The 23,426-nt window shown below is 33.3% G+C and overlaps 1 protein-coding gene across 1 annotated transcript in view; it reads left to right on the forward strand.

The window, feature by feature from the left end:
• Hip14 (palmitoyltransferase Hip14) overlaps positions 1 to 22,434 on the forward strand; it is a 242,982-nt gene extending 220,548 nt beyond the window's left edge. The window contains exons 13-14 of the mRNA XM_090414298.1: positions 529 to 626; positions 15,815 to 22,434. Coding sequence (XP_090270424.1) covers positions 529 to 626; positions 15,815 to 15,965 — 249 coding nt within the window. The 3' untranslated portion in view covers positions 15,966 to 22,434. The remainder of the gene's footprint in view (positions 1 to 528; positions 627 to 15,814) is intronic.
• Positions 22,435 to 23,426: the final 992 nt, after the last annotated feature.

Below are 23,426 nucleotides of genomic sequence, written 5' to 3' on the forward strand. Positions count from 1 at the left end.
GTTAGCAATCATGATATACCAGAGTGTCTTTTCCTCTGCTATCCTTTGATCTCGTAATAGTTCTTACTCTTCCCCACTTTCTAGCAGTTCATGGTGTTTTAGAGACATGGGAAAGGTGTAATTAGTTTATTATTATAAACTTTATTTATATATATATATAACATTATTATTATATATTATATAATTATTATATAATATATAATAATTATATATTATATAACCTCCATTGTTACTGCAAGGCTCTGGAACCAAGAGTTCCAGAAAATCAGTTGTGTACTTGTAGTTTGTATTATCAACTGTACTCATTGAGAGTTTTCCTTTGCCAGAATAGTACTAGCTCTTCAGTTCATTTTCTTATTTATAACTTTTGATTGCTTTGAATTTTAGGGGCAGTTTACACTTCCATGTTTTTTAATTTGCTTCTGAATTCTTACATTAAATTGTTTGTGTGTGTGTGTGTGTTCATAAATTTCATTATTTCCTTAATTTTGTGAACAAATTTTTAATTTATTGCTATTTATATTTTAGGTGATGTGGTTAGCAATGACAACTAATGAACGAATGAATTGTACTAGATATGCACACTTTAAAAGGGATAAACGTGGCTTAATTATCAGCCCCTTTTAGTAAGTAATTTCTTTTAGATGGTCTTCTTTTTTATATAAAAAAAGATGAATTATTTCATATTATCTCTTGGAGTAGGATAATTTTTAGTAGTGCAAGCAGTAGATAAAAGCACACATTGAAGTAATTTGCAGTGTAAAAAAGAACTTTAATTTAAATCATAAATTTCTCACTTCCTTCTAAGTAGAAGGAAGTGAGAAATTTATGATTTAAATTAGGTTGGAGAAATTCTTTCTGAGTATTTCAAAGAAAGATTTTTTCAGACCAGCAAACTGTTTACAATATTACATTAGATTTCATATGCTTATTTGATGAAAACCATAAATGTTGAAATCTTGTTTCTAGATTAATAAAAACAATTGAAAAATTTGGAATATTGAGTATACAACAGTATCCTTATTGGATTAACAGGTATCATGTACAGTAAGTCACACAGTAACTGGGTTGCAGTTGTAAGGATAATTTTTCTTCAATTGGAAAGATCTAAGTTCAAGGACTTTTCTGTTGAAGATGAATTATCTGGTCTTATGAAGAGCTGGCAGAATTTTTAGTCCAGAAAATAGACAAACTGGTTACTTCTTCATTATTTTCGCTAGCCCCAAGATATATATTGAAATTTTCAGTTTTGTTATATTAATAATACATCATTTTCATGTTTAACTTTGGAAATGGTCCATGTAATTTTGTATTCTGGGTTACAAAAATGAATTTTATAATCATTCTTTAGTTTGTGGATATATATCAATTCATATCTAACAAGAATGAGTTGGATGTTTCAATTAATTTTTCTTGGCTTACTTGGCTTTCCTGACACAGAAGAAATGACATATGCTAGTTTGAACTCATTATAAGGTTTAATGGAATAAAAACAGCAACACGCTTAGTCGGTCCTACATTTTGTCTGTCACTGATACATCATCAGGGATACAATATTAAAATTGCAGAAATGCACAGAACTGCACAAAACAATAAGTGGAAAAGATTAGACTGGAAAGCCTCAAGTCCTATGAGGTTGTGGTTGGCTAATCTTAGCTATGTTCGATGGGAGGCCTAAGAATTAAGAATAGTAATGCTATCATTGTTCAATATATCCAGGAACACCTTGGAAGAAAATAGCCAGGACTCTAAAAAAATATAATCTCTACACAGTATTCAAACTTTATCTGAAGCTGACTGCCCTTATCTGCTTTTCCAAGTTTCCCTTACCTTCTCTCTCTCTCTGTTCCAGGTGTTTACAAAGTTCCTTGTTTCTGCAATTTATCATATTATAATCAGACTGGAATATCTGCTAATATCCACCTAGAAGAACATAAAAAATACATCTGGTGCTCTAAGTTGTTTTGTGCTACATTAGAAGTCTTTCAGAATGTCTCATGGGAAAACTATTGAATTAACTTCAATGAACAAAACTTAATTGTTTTCATTTTGCAGCAGTTTGCTCATATTTTATAACAATGCTATGGCTGAGTTGGATAAAGGGAATGGATACACTATGATAATGTTGGATTTTGTTAAGGCATTTGATAGGATACCACATGAAAGGCTGTTGCATAAACTGGAGAATATGGGATTGGAATATAAATTCTTGACTTGGATCAGTGGATGGTGGACAGACAGATTTCAAAAAGTGGTACATGGTGGGTATTGAATGTGCTAGATTTAAGGTGATGTGGTGTACCTCAGAGTTCAGTCCTTGGGCCTTTGTTGTTCAATCTATACATTAATGACATCAAGAAGGGTCTAACAGGAGATGTGCAATTGTTTGCCAATGGTGCAAAGAAAGGCAGAGCCGTCAGGGATGCTAATGATATTCAATGATATTCAGCACTTACAAAATGATTTCAATAGTCTGGAAATTTAGGCAAATAAAAATGGCTGTCAGTTCAATGTTAGTAAGTGTAAAGTTATGCACTATGGTGTGATGAGATTTTCAGCGGCATATTCTATTAGCGGGACTATGCTACAAGAAACTGATGAGGCTGGGGATTTTGACATAATGGTGGATAGGAATTTGAAGTTCAGAGGTCACATAGCAAAAGTTGCAAATACAACTCGATAATTGCGATGTTGAAGCAAACCTTGACATGTAAAGATAAAGAAGTCATTTTGCCTTTTTATAAAGCCTTGATATTGCCACACCTGGATTATTGTGTGCAGATTTGGCCTGCTGGGTCCTAAGAGGATAAAGAAGCTATGGAAAGGGTACAAAAAAGAGTTGCAAAAGATTATATCTGGATTATGGGATTTAGATTATGAGGACAAATTGTATGTAGATTACAGATTCTGGTTAACAGGGAAAAGAGAGGTGATATGATAGAGGTATATAAACTTTTGAATGGGTGTTATAGGATTTCAACTGATGAAATTTTTCGTTATATGGAAGGTGGGGAGAGAACACGGTGGTATCCATGGAAGTTAAGTTTGTTCGCAGTCAAGAAAGGGGTAAGAGCTAGGTGTTTCTTTACAGAGCAGTGAGTGAGTAGAATAGTTTGCCTTTAGGGGTAATGAGTGCATATAATGTGAATGAATTTAAGAAAAGGTGTGACAGTTAGTTTGGGTAATTTATAGCCTCCCTCGATGGCGCCTTGTCTCCCTGGAGGTCTCAGATAATAATAATCTTAACAGAGAAAGAAGGAAAAAAAAAAAAGGTTAAAAATAAGCATGACTAAAGTAAAGATTGATGACAAATTCAGATCAAATCGAACTAAAATCATCAGATAATCCTGTTGATTTTGTGGATTACTGTATGTACCTCAGACAGTTTAGTTACTTTTAAGAAAAAACAACATAAAGAAATAAATAGAAGAATCACACAAGGAAACTAAAGCTTTTTTGTATAAAGATTATCTGTTAGATGTACCTCTAAGAAGGCTGTTTAATATGTGCCTTATTCCAGTTATTACTGATGTGAGACATGGGCAATTACTAAAAAACAGGAAGACAGGTTGTGTGTGATCCAAAAAAGCCTTGGAGAGAAGCATGCTTCACAAAACAACAAAGATATTGTGAAGTATTGTAAAGCATGTAAATGGAAATGGGTTAGCCATATTAACAGATTAACAGATGAAAGATGGAAAAATTAAGTGGACACATGAGATGTTGCCAAAGAACAAGATGGAGGGGATGATCTATAAAGGTTTAACATCAGATGGTGGGCATTGGCTAAAGACAGAAAAGACTGGTCGATCTCTTCCACACTATAATTGTAAGCAGTGGTGGTGGCTCGTGGCTTGAAATCGTAAGGGTGCTGCAACTTTTGAAATATACATACACACTGTAAGTACAATGTATATGTGTTTGGGTAAAATATCAAAATTATGGTAAAAATTTAAAAAAAAAAATTAAACAATAATATTGTTTATTATCGATAAAATTATATAGTATAGTATAATTCAAAATTACTTAAAAATAAAATCCATTCCTTTAATTGTAATTAAAGGAATGGATTTACAATTTTTGGACATGTTTGATTATAATGCCCAAATATTTAAAGAGGCAGAGTAAACACGATAAGCACTATGAACGCTTTACTACTGGTGCAAACAGCATATGAACAACAGTGGAACTGCACGACAGACAGTCCTGCATTGCGCTAATAGCTCACATCTCACTATGACATGCATATGCTTGTGCGCATAGCAATATGACACTGGTAAACACAGTGCTGCTAGCGTCCTTTGCCCTCATAAATGCTACAAGATGGATTTTTATTATTTTTTATACAAAATAAGAGAATTGTATAGGATTGTTGATGATGAAATTAAATATTACAAGCAAATATAAAGAAATTAATAAATATATTTATATATCGAGAAAAATTGGGGGTGCTGCAGTTCTGCAGTGCTATTCACGAACCTCCCCTGATTGTAAGTATACTGAATGAAGATCAGGGATGGATAACCCAAACTTAGTAAAGAAACAATTAAAATAAAAACTATTTTTAAAGAGCCACATCCCTGAAAACCACTATACTATCAACAGTATTGTGATTACATGTATGCATGCACATGGATGATTCTAGCTACCACTGTTACCATGGAGATTTCTTATCATTCTCTGGTGGAAAAATTCATAAGCAAACCTGGTAAAACATAGCTACCTGATATTGTGTCCCTACAGAATAACGGATTATTATATAAGGATTTTAAATATCCTGGTATCTGGAAACACTCAGCATGATTCTTATTGAACTCATCACTGTTATGCCTTGTGAATAAGCATAACTATCTTTCAAAAAATAATGAGTTCAGAGATGACTGCTACCTAATCCACATGATCTCCCACAGTGATGACTTGCACTTCCAGGAGGTGCTGAGGATAGAGAAACATTTGTCCATGCTGTCTGATGCTCTTATCTTCTTCTACCCTTAGAAGATATTCCATAAGTTCTACCTTATGGAATATCTTCTCTGCATTAATCTGGTACCAACTTCTGTCTCAATCATATCTATCCCCTTGTTCTTCTTCTTCTATTCACAAGGCTCTGTAAGTTGCATTTCCTCAACCTCTCCTCAAATCTGACATTTCATAGACCTGAGACTAACTTACTAAACCTTCTCTGGACCCACTCCAATACATTCTCATCCCCCCCTCCCTGAAAACCAGGTAACCAGATCTGTGCACAGTAGTCTATATGTGGCCTGATCAAAGTCTTATACAAGGGAACCATAACCTCTTTTCTTCTGCATAACAGTGCCCTCCTTATTATTGCTATAATCCATTGTGATGTTGTTACAATTTTAGAATTGTGATATCTCATCCTTGCCACCAAATTTGAAGACCTTTCACTTTGCAACATTAAAATGATATCTCCACTAATTTGCCCACTCACATAGTCTATTCAGATCCTCCTGCAAGGCCACAATATCTTCTCTACTTCTCATAGCTCTTACCAACATTGCATCATCAACAAACAGCTGCACATCTCCAGTTAAGCCAGTCCAAATGTCATTAACATACAAGTCAAACAATAATAGTCCCAAAACAGATCCCTGTGGCACTTCACTAGTGACCTTTCTCTTTTAGGATACCACTTCTCCATACATAACCTGCTGATACCTGTCTGATAGCCAATCAACTGTCCAACTCACTAATCTGTTATCGAATCCCATCTATTTCAATTTAGCTACCAGCTTGTCATGTGGTGGTGGTCTATCAGAGGCTTTTGAAAACTCCAAGTACACCATATATGCATCTCCTTTGTTTTGTGAATTCGTCACCTTGTTGTAATACATAAGCAGATTGCGGAAACACACTCTTTCCAAAAAAACCCATGCTGATCATTCTAAAGACTACTACTTCTGCATCCTAGTCCTCATTAAATTCTCTAACACCTTAACAACAACCCCAATAAATGCAGATTGGTCTATAATTTGTAGCCTCAGTCTTATACCCCCCCCCTCCCCACTTTGTGAAGTGGAACAATTTTTCCCATCTTCCATGCTTTGGGATTCATCCTGTTGCAAGACGTGACAATATACTGTCATATACTATTGCCTTATTAACATCAAGTTTACTTCATTCCTCATATGCTTTCCTGCTCATTCACCATCAGTCTCTCCTCCATCATACCCTCTACATTCCAGCTTCTCATTATGTTGCCTTCACAAAGATGAAATACACTGATAAATTGATCATTGAATATCTTCAACTATGTCCTCTGCATCAGTTACCAGTCTGCCAGTCATCAACTACCTTCATCCTCCAATAGTTATAAGGGTCAAAGCTGTATAACTGAGAGGAGACCTCCACATAGCCTTTAAAGGAATGTGGAGAACAGACCAGAGCTTCTGACATAATGTCCAGTCTTCACCGTCTCGTGGTGCACCCTGTTGGGTATCTACCTGGATACTGAACGAACTAGGATGGGCTGGCAATTTGGGATTTAGGTAACCAAATTGCATTCTTATTGGCTTAAACCACAATATTAAATGATGGTACAACATGATAGAATTTCATGGGGCGTCACCCGGTTAAACAAGGCCCCCGTTGTTTTCTCCAGGGGAACCAGGGTGAACAGCGAAAAGTCAGCTACTGGAACAAATCCTAAAACACACCCCAACTCAATATCACCAGAATTGAAGATCGATACTATCAACATAAGAAGCCTGAATGGCAAAGAAATGGAGCTAGCTGAGGAATTAGATAAGTACTAGATCGACATAATAGGGGTGACTGAAACAAAAAAGACCAAAACTGGTGAGCTCTTTCTGAGCAATAAATACAAAATGTTATATTCAGGCAATGACAATCAAGGAAAAGGAGTAGCCATAGTATTCAACACTAAATATGAGGCTAATCTTCTTGAATGGCAGGCAATTTCAAGTAGAGTGCTGTGGGCAAATATCAGAATGGGGAACTGAACAATGAGACTTATTTGCGCCTATGGTCCCACAGAAGTTTCTCCTAAGGTAGAAGTGGAGGAAGTTTTTGAGGCTTTAGAAAAAGCAACTGACACAATGAAAAATAAAGAGTTGGTCCTTGTTGGGGATCTAAATAGCAGAGTAGAAAATGATTGTCAGACATATAAAAATATTTGGGGAAAATTTGGAGAAACAAGCAAAGCTAATAATAATGGCAAATACTTGTTGGATTTCTGCTTAGGATATGGACTGGTTATTACTAACACCATGTTCCAACATAAAAGTGTGCACAAATTCACATGAAGAGAAGAGGCAAGGAATAAGTAAAGTCTCATTGATTATAGTATTGTTGATAGTGATGTTTTCTCTCTGGTGCAGGACACTAGACTGTACAGAGGATTTGAAATTGGAAGTGATCACTATTTAGTCTTGAGCAGGATAAAATTTAATTTCATATTGAAAAGAAGAACATGTAAGAAAGTTTTAAAACGAATAAAAGTTGAGCAGCTCTCAGATGTGAACTGTAGACTAAAATATACAAACATTATTCAAGAAAAAATGAAAGAGTTTGAGAACAGGAATCAAACCTTGAAGATTCAGTGGCAAACTCTGAAGAAAACCTTGATTGATTCTGCCAGAGAGGCAGAATCAATCAATGCATGTGGTGAGGTTGTCTGCAAGGATAGAAACATCAGAACTCTCTGTTGGACACAGGAAGTTAAAGAGGCAGTGAAGGGAAAGAAGAAAGCATATCAAAAGTTCCTGGCAAATAAGTTAGCTTGTGCTCTTAGAGAATACAGAGACAAATGTAAGAAAGCTAACACTGTGTAAAACTAGCTTAACAAAAGTCATGGAAAGACTTTGGTAAGAACATAGAAAATAAATATCAAGAAGACGGAAAGATATTCTGGAGATTGTTGAAGAAGCTAAGAAATGGAGGAAAGAGTGCTGTAAAAGGAATTAGTGATATTAAAGGTGAAATGAAAACGGGAGAAAAAGATATCCTTGAAGCATGGAATAATTACTTCAAAAAATTGCTAAATGAAACTAGCAGTGTTGACAGCACAGTGATAAAAAATACTGACCAGGCATGCATCAAGAATACATATCCATTCTTGAAGTAGAAAAAGCCATCAAAAGTCTGGTGGAAAGGCAGTTGGAGTGGATGATATTAGACCAGAAATGCTCAAGTATGGAGGTATATATGTTTTACAGTTGCTACACTGCATAGTTCAGAGTACCTGGACAGAAGGATGAATTCCAGATGATTGGAGTAGAGCTCTCATAGTACCCATATATAAAAAGGGAAATAAAACTGATTGTGAGAATTACAGAAGTATTTCTCTACTGAGTGTTCCTAGTAAAATTTATGCTAGTATACATGAGAAACAGTTGCGAAAGATTGTGGAAGAGAAACTTGGTGAGGAACAAGCTAGATTCAGGCCAGATAGAGGCTGTCAGGATCAGATATTCATTTTGCAACTAATAGTTGAAAAGTCATGGGAATATAACAAAGATCTGTATTTAAGTTTTGTAGATCTGGAAAAGGCATATAACGAGGTGCCAAGAGAAGATGCCAAGACCTATTCAAAACGCTACAGTTGTATGATGTCAGTGGATCATTATATCAAGCAATATTTAGTCTTTATTTGAGTTGTAAGTCTTACAGTGGCTGCACTGCATAGTTCAGAAAGCCTGGACAGAGGGATGAATTCCAGACGATTGGAGTAGAGCTCTCATAGTACCCATATATAAAAAGGGAAATAAAACTGAATGAGAATTACAGAGGTATTTACCTACTGAGTGTTCCTGGCAAGATCTATGCAAGTATACTTGAGAAACGGTTGAGAAGAATTGTGGAAGAACAGCTTGGTGAAGAACAAGCTGGATTCAGGCCAAATAGAGGCTGTCAGGATCAGATCTTCACTTTACAACAAATAGTTGAGAAAGCATGGGAATATAACAAAGATCTGTATATAATTTTTGTCAATCTGGAAAAGGCATATGACGAGGTGCCAAGAGAGAGAGAAGCTATTCAATATGCTACAGTTATATGGTGTTTCAACAGGGCATTATATCGAGCTATACTTAGTCTTTATTTGAGTTGTAAATCAGCAGTTAGAATTGAAGGAAGTACAGGGAGATGGTTTAATGTTAAATCTAGTGTCAGACAAGGATGTACATTATCACCTCTGTTATTCATTATCTATATGGATTACATTATGAAGGAAAGTGGTATTAAACCTGATATCAAGATTGGAGATGTTAATGTCAGCTCCTTGCTTTATGCAGATGATGTTATACTTCTAAATAAATCCGCTACAAGTCTGCAAGATTCCCTGACTAAATTGAATAACGGTTGTAATAGGTATGGTATGAAGGTCAGCAATAAAAAGACAAAATGAAAATAGGTAGAATTGTTGAAAATGTCAACTGTGTTGTGAACAGAGAACCTGTGGAACAAGTGAAACATTTCATCTACTTAGGCACGATTTTTGCTGAAGATGGTAAATTAAATATGGAAATAGACAACAGAATCAACAAAGCTGGCATGGTAGGAAGCCAATTGAATAAATTCATGTGGAATAAGAGAGAAATTAGTCGGAACACTAAATTAGCTGTTTACAAGACAGTGTTCAACAAATTTTAACTTATGAATCTGAGAGCTGGGTCAGAAGTAAACCACTTGACCAAAGACTAGAGACTGCAGATATGAGACTCCTGAGAAAGATTAGGTACATGAACAGATGGCACCAATGGCAATATCATATTAAAAATGAGGATATTAGGAAAGAACTTGACATTGTCAGCATCCAGGAATGCGTTAGCAGCGCTAATCTCAGGTGGTATGGTCACTTAAACAGAATGGGTGAGGAAGATTAGCCAAACAAGTGTTCTCTGCCAGGTTGGCCGGAAAACGACCGAGAGGAAGACCAAGATATAGGTGGATTGATATGGTAAAAAGTGCCTTAGAAGATAGATATATAAATTAAGATCTGACAATGTTGTAGCTCTGACAGGTAACAGATTGATTTGGCAGAAAATTGTAGGTAGAAGTTAGTAATGATGTAAATTTTTCATGTAGTACTATCATATCCTGTACACCCCTTGAGGGTAAATGTCAGGAATTTGATGATGATACCAAAACTGCCTGGAAGTCAATGGCGACTATGTGGAAAATTAAAGTATATATGTAAGCATTTTAGTTTATAATAAAACTTTTTTTCAGTGGATGTATTGAGAAGTCGCCAAGGAAAAACCTAACCTATGCTAAAAACATTTCTTGTTGCAATACGAGTATAATCGACAACAGAAAGTTTGGATACATATTTCTTCAGACAAAGTTTTTTTGTTTTTTTTTTCTCTACCATTTAAAATTTTTTTTTAAAAATGAATTTAAAATCCAGTCAATTTTTTAAAAATTCTTGACCGGGCCTTACTTTCTAGATGTTACTTCTGTTAAATTACTCTGGATCAGAGATAGATGTTGGAAGTTTTAAGTTGGTTACACAATAAATTAAAGATGCTAAGAATTTATATTCTTGGTTGAATCTTTTATCCAGGAGTAAACAAAAAAAAAAAAAAAAATGTGTGTGAAGTGTCTTCAGGACTGGGCTACTTTTATGTAGAAGCTAATGACTTTGCATCATTTGCCTTAGAGTCTGATAATGCAGTATGGGATAAATTATATATGGAAAACATATGACTTGTGTATTACTTCAACTTTGTTATCTCTTTTGGGTCTGGCTCCTATTGATGAGACCTCAATGTGGGTAGTGGTCCTTCCCATAATGCATAGCATTATACACACCCAAAAGGATTTGTGCTTTGCATTTTAGGATATTAAGGCAATTTATGTGAAGTCATTAGCCTCTATATACAAGTAGCCCAGTCGTGAAGATACTTCAGGTGCAAACTTTGTTTGCTTACACTTGGATAAAGGATTAAACCAAATAAAAAGTAACTTTCATCTGCCTTCAGTGCAGCCCCTGAAAACCTTTATATCTTCATATTTTTCATACCTCCATATTCATCCAAAGAAAAATTTTAATGGACACATAAATAAATAATATATGAACTCTTAATGCCTTTTTCATTCTCCAGAAGAGCAGGCAGTGCTCTTTTAACCCTAATAACATTTTGGAAATTGCCAGCCTGGTTGGCCCAAGTGGTTAGCATATCCACTCTCTAACCTACAGGTCATCATAAAATTCCTGATATGTACCCTCAAAGGGTATACAGGATATGATAGTACAACATGAAAAACTCACATCATTACTAACTTCCTATTTACAATTTTCCTCCAAATCAATTTGTTACCTGTCAAGACTCCAACATTATAAGATCTTCTATTTCTATCTTCTAAGGCACTTTTTACTGTATCAATCCACCTATATACATTGGTCTTCCTATGGGTCCTTTTCCTGCCAACCTGGCAGAAAACACATTTGTTTTGCTAATTTTTCCTTTCCCATTCTGTTTAAGTGACCATACCATCTGAGATTAGCTCTGCTAACACATTACTGGATGCTAACAATGTTAAGTTCTTTCCTAATATCCTCATTTTTAATATGATATTGCAACTTATGCCATCTGTTCACAACTCTAATCTTTCTCAGGACTCACATATCTGTGGTCTCTAGTACTTTGGCCAAGTGTTTTATTTCTAACCCAGCTCTCAGACCCATAAGTTAAAATTGGTTTGAAATTTGTCTTGTATACAGCTAATTTAGTGTTTTGACTAATTTCTCTCTTATTCCATATACATTTATTCAGTTGACTTCCTACAATACCAGCTTTATTGATTCTATTGTCTATTTCCATGTTTAATTTACCATTTTCACTAAAAATCGTGCCTGAGTAGCTGAAATGTTTTACTTGTTCTGTAGGTTATCCATTCACAGTGCAGATGATATTTTCAATTCTTCTGCTTATTTTCATTGTCTTTGTCTTGCTACCGCTGACCTTCATACCAAATCTATTATTCAACAGGTATTCAATTTAGTCAGGGAATCTTGAAGACTTGTACTGGATTTATTTAAAAGTATAACATAGTCTGCATAAAGTAAAGAGCTGAGACTAACATCTCCAATTTTAATAGGTTTAATACCACTTTCCTTCATAATGTGATCCATATAGATAATAAATAACAGAGGGGATAATGTACATCCTAGTCTCACACCAGATTTAACATTAAACCACCTGTACTTCCTATAGTTCTAACTGCTGACTTACAACTCAAATAAAGACTCTAAGTATTGCTTGATATAATGCTCCGTTGACGCCATAGAACTGTAGCATTTTGAAAAGCTTCTCTCTTGGCACCTTGTCATATCCTTTTCCAGATCTACAAAACTTAGATTTGTTATATTCCCATGATTTCTCAACTATTTGTCGTAAAGTGAAGATCTGATTCTGACAGCCTCTATTTGGCCTGAATCTAGCTTGTTCTTCACCAAGCTTCTCTTCCACAATCCTTCTCAACCTTTTCTCAAGTATACTTGAATAAATCTTACTCGGAACAGTCAGTAGGGAAATACCTCTGTAATTCTCACATTCAGTTTTATTTCCCTTTTTATATATGGGTATTGTGAGAGGTCTACTCCAATCATCTGGAATTCGTTCCTCTGTACAGGCCTTCTGAACTATGCAGTGCAGCCACTGTAAGACGTTTATACCTCCATACTTGAGCATTTCTGGTCGAATATCATTACTGCTGCTGCTGCCGCCTTCCCACATTTCAGACTTTTGATGGCTTTTTCTCTTTCAAGTATGGATATTATTCCTGATTGCAACATGTTGAGCATTTTTTACTACTGTGCTTTCACTGTTTTGTTTAGCAATTTTTCGAAGTAATTACTCCATACATCAAGCATATCTTTTTCACCAGTTTTCATGTCATCTTTATCATCTCTAATTCCTTTTACAGCACTCTTTCCTCCATTTCTGAACTTTTTAACAGCCTCTAGAATATTTTGCCATTTCTTGATATTTATTTTCTGTGTTCTTACCAAAGTCTTCCCATAGTCTTCCCATGACTTGTTTAGCTAGTTTTACAGTGGTTAGCTTTCTTACATTTGTCTCTGTATTCTGTAAGAGCACAAACTGACTTATTAGGCAGGAACTTTTGATATGCTTTCTTATTTTCCTTCATTGCCTCTTTAACTTCTTGTGTCTACCATGGAGTTCTGATATTTCTATCCTTGCACACAACCTCACCACGTGCCTCTCTGGCTGAATCAGTCATGGTTTTCTTCAAGGCTTGCCACTGAATCTCCAAGATTTGGTTCCTGTTCTCAAACTCTTTCATTTTTTCTTGAGTAATGTTTGTGTATTTTAGTCTACAGTTCACATCTGAGAGCTGCTCATTTTTTATTCGCTTTAAAACTTTCTTACATGTTCTTTTCAATATGAAATTCAATTTTATCCTGCTCAAGACTAAATGGTGATCACTTCCAATTTCAAATCCTCTGTATACTCTGCTGTCCTGCACCAGGGAGAAACATCACTATCAACAATAACATAGTCAATAAGACTTTTCTTATTCCTTGCCTCTTCTCTCCATGTGAATTTGTGCACATTTTTATGTGGAAACATTGTGTTAGTAATAACTAGTCCATGTCCTGAGCAGAAATCCAACAGGTTATTGTCATTATTATTAGCTTTTACTCTTTTCTCCAAATTTTCCCAAAACATTTTTGTATGTCTGACAATCATTTCCTACTCTGCTATTTAGATCCTCAACAAGGACCAACTTTTTTCATTTTTAATTGTGTCAGTTGCTTTCTCTAAAGCCTCAAAAAATTCCTCCACTTCTACCTTAGTAGAACTTCTGTGGGACCATAGCCACAAATGAGCCTCATTGTCCCCATTCTGATATTTGCCCACATCACTCTACTTGATCTTGCTTGCCATTCAAGAAGATTAGCCTTGTATTTTGTGTTCAGTACTATAGTCACACCTTCTTTTCCCTGATTGGCATTGTCTGAATATAAATCTTGTATTTATTGCTCAGAAAAATCTCACCAGATTTTGTTTGTTATTCCTATTATGTCGATCTTTTACTTATCAAATTCCTCAGCTAGCTCCATTTCTTTGCCATTCAGGGTTCTTATGTTGATAGTACCAATCTTGAATTCTGGTGATGTTGAGTTGGAGTATGTTTCAGGATTTGTTCCAGTGGCCGACTTTTCACTGTTCATCCTGGTTCCCAGGCAAAAACAATGGAGACCTTGTTTAACCGGGTGACGCTCCAGCTGGAATGAAATTCTGTCATGTTGTATCATCATTTTTTATTTTGGCTTAAGCCAATAAGAGTGCAGTTTGGCTCGGCTAAATCTCAAATTTCCAGCCCATCCTCATTCATTCAGTGTCCAGGTAGATACCTAACAGGGTGCACCACTAGATGGGGAGGATTGGACATTATGTCAGAAGCTCTGGTCTGTTCTCCACATTCCTTTAAAGGCTGTGTGGAGGTCTCCTCTGAGTTATACAGCTTTCATGAGTTCAAATTCTGCCATGTTCATGGACATTTGTGATTGTCTAAAAGGTAGGAGATGAATTCCATTACCCAGTGTGAGATGACTGCCCTGCTTATTGGACACCTAAAGTGACTTAAAAAATTCCATGTTAGTCTCTGCAGTCTGGTTTCTAGACTATATAAAAAATACAAAAAAAAAAGAATTATTAAGATTAATAAAAAAAAATAGAATTTAAAAATCCATAGCTCTCTCACACTAGTAATGTACTAATATAGGCATACAACAATCTTCCATGATTGGAAACCACATTAAAAAGTGGGGGGTGGCAGCAAGCTACAGGTTTAGCCAATTTTCACAGTGCTTTTCTAGATAAGAAGTGATGTTTTTAAATAATCCTAAGTGGTATTTATTGATATGCACTTGTGGGTCAGTTTTGTTGATTTGTTGAATTAAAGACTTCAGATTTGTAATTCTGCAAATTGCAAATCAGCTTTATATCCTCATGAGTATTCTTACTTTCTGAAATTAATTCTTATTCACTCTGCTTTGAGGTACATTGTGATGTGCTTCTTCAGAACATGCTTAGCATACACTTAATTTTTTTTACTGTAGTCTACATTTAAGGTTCAGTAGTAAAATGCTGTCATTATTATGTCTGGGATTATTGAATGTATGACATAATATGGTACATGAAATTATAAACCATGTCAGTTGCTGCTTGGCTTCATGAACACCATCCACAGTTTAATGTTTAATCCATTCTTCTAAATCTTCTTTCTTATCCATTGGTTGGATAATGCAATAACCATTACAATTCAGCAAAATCTAAATACTGAAAATTAAATCTGCTTAGAAATTGAGCATAAACATTAAGCTCCTAATATTAGAACACTCGGAATTGCAGATTTTCAAAATTTAATAGCATAACTGCAAATGGGACATTGTGTTTTCAGTGTGGTCCTTTGTAATTAATTAAAAAAGAATTTAAAAAAAAACTGACATTTCTTTCAGAACATCAGTCATGGAAAATTTAAAAAATTCTAGAAAGAGTGAAAACTCTTCTGATTTTTTAAGATATATTTTCTTTCAAGTTATATCGTTACAATATATTTTGAAGAAGTGGCACTTTAACTTTTTTTTTTCTGCAGTATTGTCTTCTCCGTTAAGTCATTACCCATTCTGAAAATAGAACTTTGCATATTATCTAGTATAATGAGAATTTTGCTAACTCAAAAATAGAATTGATTTTTTCATCCCATTTAATTTGCATTTTAATATATTAATTCTTATTATTTATTTAATTAAAATATTAAAATAACTTATTTATTTAATTTTTTTTTCTTTCAGTCGAGGACTATTACAAAATTTGGTGGACTTCTGTGAGTGTGGATGTTTTGGTTTACTGAAGCCGGATTGCCGTGACTGGAGATATCAGCATGATATTGAAGAGTTAGAGGAGAATAAATCTCTTTTAAACTATGGCCAACACTTTGTGTGAATGAATTACAGTGTTCTGATAAATAACTTTGATCGAATGCTAAATAATGGAGAAAATTAAATGATACTCCACAATTCCTGAAAATGGAACTAACATAGTATGAATGGTCCTCATCTTATTTTGCATAAATTTTTACTTTATTATGATGTAATGTTAAAGGTGTTAAAACTACTAGTGCAATGCTAGTGTAATAATTCAAATTTTGTAATGATTTCAGATAGTTCATCTCATTTTGCTGTAAATTTTTTCATCCATTTTGTTTGTATATTCTGCATATGTAATAAGTTGCTTTTTATATTTTTATTGTCATCAACGTCTTATGATGTTAGTCAATCCATTGAAACTTAGTTCCAATATATATATACATGCATATATATGTATACTTTTGTAAAAAAAAAATTCAGTCGGAGTCTTTTCATTTTTGCTGCAGTACGTCAGTTCTTATAACCAGTATACCCAGCAGAATTAAATATTGTAACTAAAGAATTTTTTTATACAGAAAAGTATATAAACATAATTTGTGATTTCAGACATATTGAGAAGTACTGAAACAATCCTTCTTCCAGAATGTGTTATAGTGGGTTGGGAGGGAAAGAATCAAAAATTATCATGCTTTGTTTACAGGATGAAACGTACTATTCTTTCACATTTCAATGCATATCCTGCTCATTTTCTATTAAAATGCCATGTTTTCATGTAAAATATGCCACTTCAACTTTCTTGAGTTCATGTTTTTGTACAAATGATAATGATATATAATGTGTGTATATCGTGCAGTATTTCAAAGTATGCTGTACAAATGAATATTAGTTTACTGTAAATTATTGTATACTGTATGTATAGTAATTATTAGCTTTTTATGTGTATACCTGCTTTGAAGGGAAGTGTGTTTTAATGTGTTATGTTTGAAATAATTTTTATGATAAAGATTGAACAAGTCAGTATTTCTTTTTATTATTATTATTATATTTCAATTACAGTTCTCATTAATATATTTTCATAGTGAGCTTTACAGAAATTTATGGATTAGTTATAAGAATTGCTGCTTGTAAATGATTATGTACTTATATTCCTACACAATTCAAAAATTTAGGATATTGTTAATATACTACTATTTAAAATATCCAGCAATAACTCGAGAGATTTTTTGCTATTGTGATTGTTCTATAAAAGTAATTAACTATTTGTAATCAGTTATTTCTCTGTATATTTAAAAAGATTTGAAATATTTTGGTGTCGCTTTTAGAATATTTTTTTCTGCTAACAGATTGATATTAGAGGAAACTGATAATTTTATAATTATTTGCACATAAAAATTTTAGCTGTCTAAAGCTCAAATGTTTTAGTTAACTGTCTTAGTTTTGCAGAAAATCATTATATTATCTGCTCATGTGTTTTATATCTGTTGATGAAACTGTCAGAATTTATTTCTTTTATTTACAGATCAGATGGCTAGACAAAGCCAGACGAACAAACATCTCATTATCATTATTATTTTGACTGCTTAAAATTAAAATTGCTGGTTGTTGTTAGTTGCAGTCTCTTTTTTGTTACAGTTATTATGTATTTCAGTGTCAATAGGATATATTAACTGTTTGACCATTGGTGAATTGCCAAACTGTACCTGCTTTTTAAATTCCATTTTAATTGATATTATCAATACTGTTATATAAGTTACAAATGTTAAGTAGAAAACTTCATAAATATTTAAGGTAATTTAAGAGGCATAGTTAGGATTTACCCTGGTTAAATGATATTTTGGGAGTAAAATTTAATCACATCCAATAATTTATAAATTAAGCAAATAAACCAGAATGACTTTTCTAATGGATGAAGTTCTGTATCTTTGTTGAAAGTTGAAATCTGTTTTAATTATATAAAACTGTATATTTTGAGTGAACATATAGGTTTACATTAATTCTGGAACAAATTTATACAAAATTCATTCATTTGAACGTTAGACTAATTTATGTGTAATCTTTTTTATAATGGTAGAAAGTTTTCTTAATTGTCAGCATTTACTGTAATTTATGATATTAAGCAAAGCATATAGCTTTTTCCCCCTCTTTCTTTTGTGAGTTTATAAACTATTTAAATTAACAGATTTCTGTGATATATGAGTGATATTATATACATATGTATGTGCTAAGCCTGTTTCAAGATCTCTGTTGCATGCTTTCTCTTCAATTATGTGTTATCTTGAATTTTTCCCAAATAACTCAAATATCGATGTTTATTTTTCTACATAATAATAAACTTTTTTTTTTTTTAATACTCATGACTGCTACTTAGAACAATAATATAATTAAAGTCCCAGTGTATTTTTATATAAATTCAGAAATATTGAAAATTTCTGCTTTTACCATTTTAGTGTTTGTATAGATTTCACCCATGAAAGGTTAATTTAAGAATATGCTAGCACTATTGCTGTGGTCAGATAAGTCTCTGTTCTGCAGACTTAATTTAACAAAACAAACCATGAAGTGGAATTTGAAAAACTTAATACACTAATTTTAAGGGTAACAGTAATGTTGTAAGAATCACAACTCTTAGGATATAATGATTGAAAATTCTGCTGTACAGTAGCATATGCAGAAGGAAATAGGAGCACCAACTCTTTTAACTTATGTTATCTAACAGTATGCTTTGCACATTATGCCTTGCACATCATTAAACTTGTAATAAAAATTCTCTGCAATGATAATTTACAAAATAACTGTCAAAAGATGAGGGCCAGTATAGTGATCTTATGATACTTTGCTTAAAGTTGAAGGTGTGCAGGGTCATTCTTAATCCTTGCTCTCCCTACTTTATATACCACTGATATTGTTCTTGTTATTATTATTGGGATATCTGTGGGCTTTCTAAAGGTTCAGAATGCAATTATGTGCTCATAAAGTATCATGCACTCTGAACTGAACACCCTACGGAAAATTTAGGTTATAGGCTAGATTATAAAATTGTGATTATGGCATCAAGGGTTTTGTTCTTACTGGTCTCATAGTTTATGTACTTGGCTTTGATTATAATCCCAAACAAGATATTTCTTTCTTTGAAAACTATGCATCAATGATTTGTATGTGAATGATGTAAAATCAAAAACAGAAAAGAATGCAACATAAAGTAGAAAAGCAAAGATACATTGAAAGAGAATTATGTGAAAATGGACAGATATATATAAATGGCCACATCAGTTTCTGAAAATATATAATAAGGGGATTGTTATTCTATATATTCAGCCATTGCATTTCACTCTCACAATTTACAGGACAATTGACTATTATTAAAAGCTTTATAGAAAGGAAACTGACATTTATTCAGAAAACATAATATTCTTTATGGAAGAAAGGAGAGAAGAGGAGAATGACAGGGTTATGAGGAGGTTTTTGGATGTTATCTCAGATATTGAGTGATGTCCAAAGTTTATGAATCCAAATCTTCCATTGATGAACAGCTGAGCCTCAAGAAATTCCTAAGGGCCAATTGTGTTAATATGTCTTGGGAGTTGGTTCAGAAATGTATATCATCAAGATTCAAATGCCATTGAATCTAAAGTTGCATCTTCAGTCATTGACTTCTGTTGTTACAAAAATCGTTAAAGTCTGGATCAGCCCTGCTATAACTTTGGTTAGGCATTGAATATCATTGATTTTCCATTAATAAAAAGAACTAATTAAACACAATTTGAAATGTGAATAATAAAAATAACATCTAATGAAAGAATTTTGAAAGTAACAAAAATAAAAAGCATTTTTTTCTTCTTCATGTAGACAGTTCTACAGAGTCATAACATGTTGTTCCATTTCTTAGGTTTCTTAAAGTACTTTGAGAATTTCAGCACATTTGGACCAAAATGGTGATTTGGGAATTGTGTATGGTGGGGAGGGTTTATTCCTTGTACAATATCTTTAGTGGTCCCTTGGTTACTTCAAACCAAACTTGGAATAGTCATTTTAAATGTTACTTATGATTACATGATTCCATGAGAATTTGAGTAGAATCTTACAAAAATGCAAATGGAGTGTTATAAGAAATAAAATGCCACTGATATCTCTTCAAGATGTCTGCTGCTTCTCCAAGGTTGTGTTGTTCTTTAATCATCAACTGGTTTACTTACTTCATATGTGTAAAGAAAGGAGGTTGGCTAGAATTTAGAAGCTGCTGAGATTATTGCTCTAATATGTTAAGAATGTAAATCCCCTTCTGAAATTTCAGGAACACCATGACAGCAGCAACCACTAATAATAATAAAGTTAGTCACTTCTAAACTACAGTCTTCCTCATATTTTGTCAGTATGCTTTTTATTCTGATAAAATATCATGTATACAAATTAAACCTGCAACTAAAGAAAATCACATTATTCAAAAATGATGTCATTTAATAGTGTTATGCTGAATATATGCATTTTATGTTTTATTTCATCCCATCATTTGCTTTTCTTTACACCGTATCCTTTTTTTTTAATGAAAAATAAACATGTAGCACATAAATACCATGTGCAGGGGTGGGGGAATGCTAAGAGAGAGATAATTTGGGAACACTAGTCTAGAAACCAAATGGTATATTTTAAAATTTTTTTAAGCCACTTCAGGCTTCCAGTAAGTAAGGTGATTGACTCACAATGAAAGTTATCTACAGTGAACCTCATAATCTTATACCAGCTGTGCATGGCTTTTTATAATTATTATTATTTTGGATCCTCTTGAATTAACAAAAAAGAGAGCAATGGTAAAAACTTTTAGTTTACTAAGTATTTTGATTACTGCTATTATACATATTCATGTTATGCTACTAAACTAAAAGCTTTTAACATGATTAATATACTTGCACTTTATGCTACTATATTAATTATGTGGTAGCACTTGAATAAAAATTGTTAAAAATTGTTCTTACCCTCTACTGTCCTGATAAATAATTGACAAATAGTGATAATTATGAAAATTAGCATGGCTGAAAGGTGTGAGAAAATACACATTGTATTGTCCTGTTTTCAGCTGTTACAGTAATATAGATTGATGCTAATGGAAGCACTCCTGTATTAGAATAAAAGCATATATAAAATTTTTAATAGTAATTATTTATAACATGTAAATATGTTACTCTTGCACTGGTATAAAAAAGAGTTTCTAAATTTCTTCTGCATTATAGAAAAGTTTTGTTAAGCATTTAAATTTCTTTTAAATTTAAATCTTGCTTTTGTAATTTAGCATTCCAAAATCCAGAAGTAAGAAGCATTTTTATTTTTAATAAAAAAATTATCTGTGAAACAGAACAGATGTTGACTGTTTTAGCTGTGATTTTGCAGCTTTGAATGTTCAGATATTTCCAGTTTTAAAAAATTAAACATTTGCAATATATATATATATATATATATATATTGAAAACTCAGTATATTCACATTAAACAGTATTAGTTCATGAAGTAACTTATTTTGCAGATTCTTTAGTCTTCTTCTTTTTCAGGATTAAGTTTACAAAATACTTTTAAAAAATTGTGTGCAGTATGTAGAGCATTAAGTTTTCTACTACATTATTGAAAAGTTAAAAGACTTTTACGATTAGTTTGTGGCATAATAACAATTAGTCTACATATCAGCAAAATCAAATGTGAGCATTGTTACTTGTCTCACTGATGTTTTGTTTTACATATCCAATCTGTTAAGCCAAACTGCTTTATCAGTGCCAAACATATGTAGTTAAGTATTATGCCTTGGTTTTTACTGCACTGAATGAGTCGAACAAGGTAGAATCAGGGAGAAACATGGTGTTACATGGTAGCAAACCTAAATCTTTTACATCCTAATGATAGCTACATATGAAAGTGCATGCAGAGGCATCAGAAACGATTTGTTGACCCACTTATTGTGACTAGAACAAAGATCTGATGTAACTATATGCAGTTCATTCTGATAAAAGTTGCTTGACTTAGCTAAGATAGCTCTTATTTTTGTAAAATAAGAATTAATTCAACTGTTGTCAGCAGTGGCACTTGCATTTCTCATCACTTATATGAAGACCGATTGTTGTTATGCTGGAAGTTTTACTTTTTTTAAAAGTAGTTACATTATTATCTGTACTGAACTTACATGCATGCATGCTTGTGCACCTGTGTAAACTTAATTCTAATGACTGATTTCACAGGCCACACTGTGAAATCAGTCAGTTTATAAACTGTTAGTAATGGGCATAGTCAGTTTTTAATAAGCATGGAAAATAACTACAATAGCTTAAGCAGCAAACTGTTATTTTATGTGCATACTTAATAGGCTCATGCTCAGTTGCTTTAGATGTGATTGATAACTAAACTTGACATTATGAATATTTCATTGCTATACATGAGTTCAAAGTGTGTTGCAACAGGGATTATATTTTTTGTATTGAGTTTGCTGAATTACATTTTTTCCTTCAAATTTTAAAAGTAATTATCTTTGAAAGTGACTTTTGTTTACCAGTTTTATAAATAAACCTATATTTCAATAATTTGTTTTTTTTTGTTACTGGTGTTTAGTTTTTTTTTTTTTTTTTTTGCATTTACATAATTTAATGCAAATATAAATTAACAGTTGACTCTAACAAATACCTTTATAAAACCTACAGCACTGTAACAAACTTCCGAAAAGTCCCAATGTTGTCGCATAAAAATATTTGGTGGCTGAGTGGAATTGGTCCCCACTGCTCATGCAACTCTCACTTATGGCTCCAAGTAGCTGGTAGAGTGCACCAGCGGCCACACCCTGGGACCAGGCCTCAACTGTCATGTGAAACTAAGTGAGGATATACCGAATTCAAAACTTTTATTTAATATTGTTTTGAACCTCCTTTAGCTCAAATTACAGCACATGTATAGCTTGTCATATATTCTACATGGTGTTGGATTGCATCTGCGTCTACAACATACTATGCATTCACAAGACAGTCCTTTAACTGGTTCAGATTTGGCAGAAGAGGACTTTTCTCCCAGTTCTGTTTTTCTAATATGTCCCATATATTCTCGATGGGATTCAGATCTAGGCTTTGTGGTGGCCAGGGAAAATATTAGAAGTCTCTGTCATGCTCTATGAACAACTTCTGAAAATTCTTGCACAATAAACAGTAGCATTGTTGTACATGAAACAACGGTCACATGCTGGATAAAACTTGAACATTGCAGGATGGACTTGATCAGCAACAATATTCAGATATTTCTTGAAGGACAGCCAACCTTCCAGCAATATCAGGGGACCCATTCCGTACCAGCAGAACACGTTCCACACCATGGCATCACCTCCATAACCTTGAGTTGTGTTTACAAGGTAAATTAGGTTCATTGCATCATGGGGCTTCCTCCAAATTTCTGGTCCACATGAAAGGATCTGATAAAAATATTAAATTTATAAATTAATCCTTTTAACAAAAAAACCTTCAATATTGTCAGAAGGAAATCTCATCTCAAATTTTACTCATTTATGGAGCATGTTAAGT

Source organism: Typopeltis vanoorti, chromosome 25 (assembly GCF_054136105.1).
Source record: "Typopeltis vanoorti isolate ZY-2024b chromosome 25, IOZ_Tvanoo_1.0, whole genome shotgun sequence".
NCBI lineage: Eukaryota > Metazoa > Arthropoda > Arachnida > Uropygi > Thelyphonidae > Typopeltis > Typopeltis vanoorti.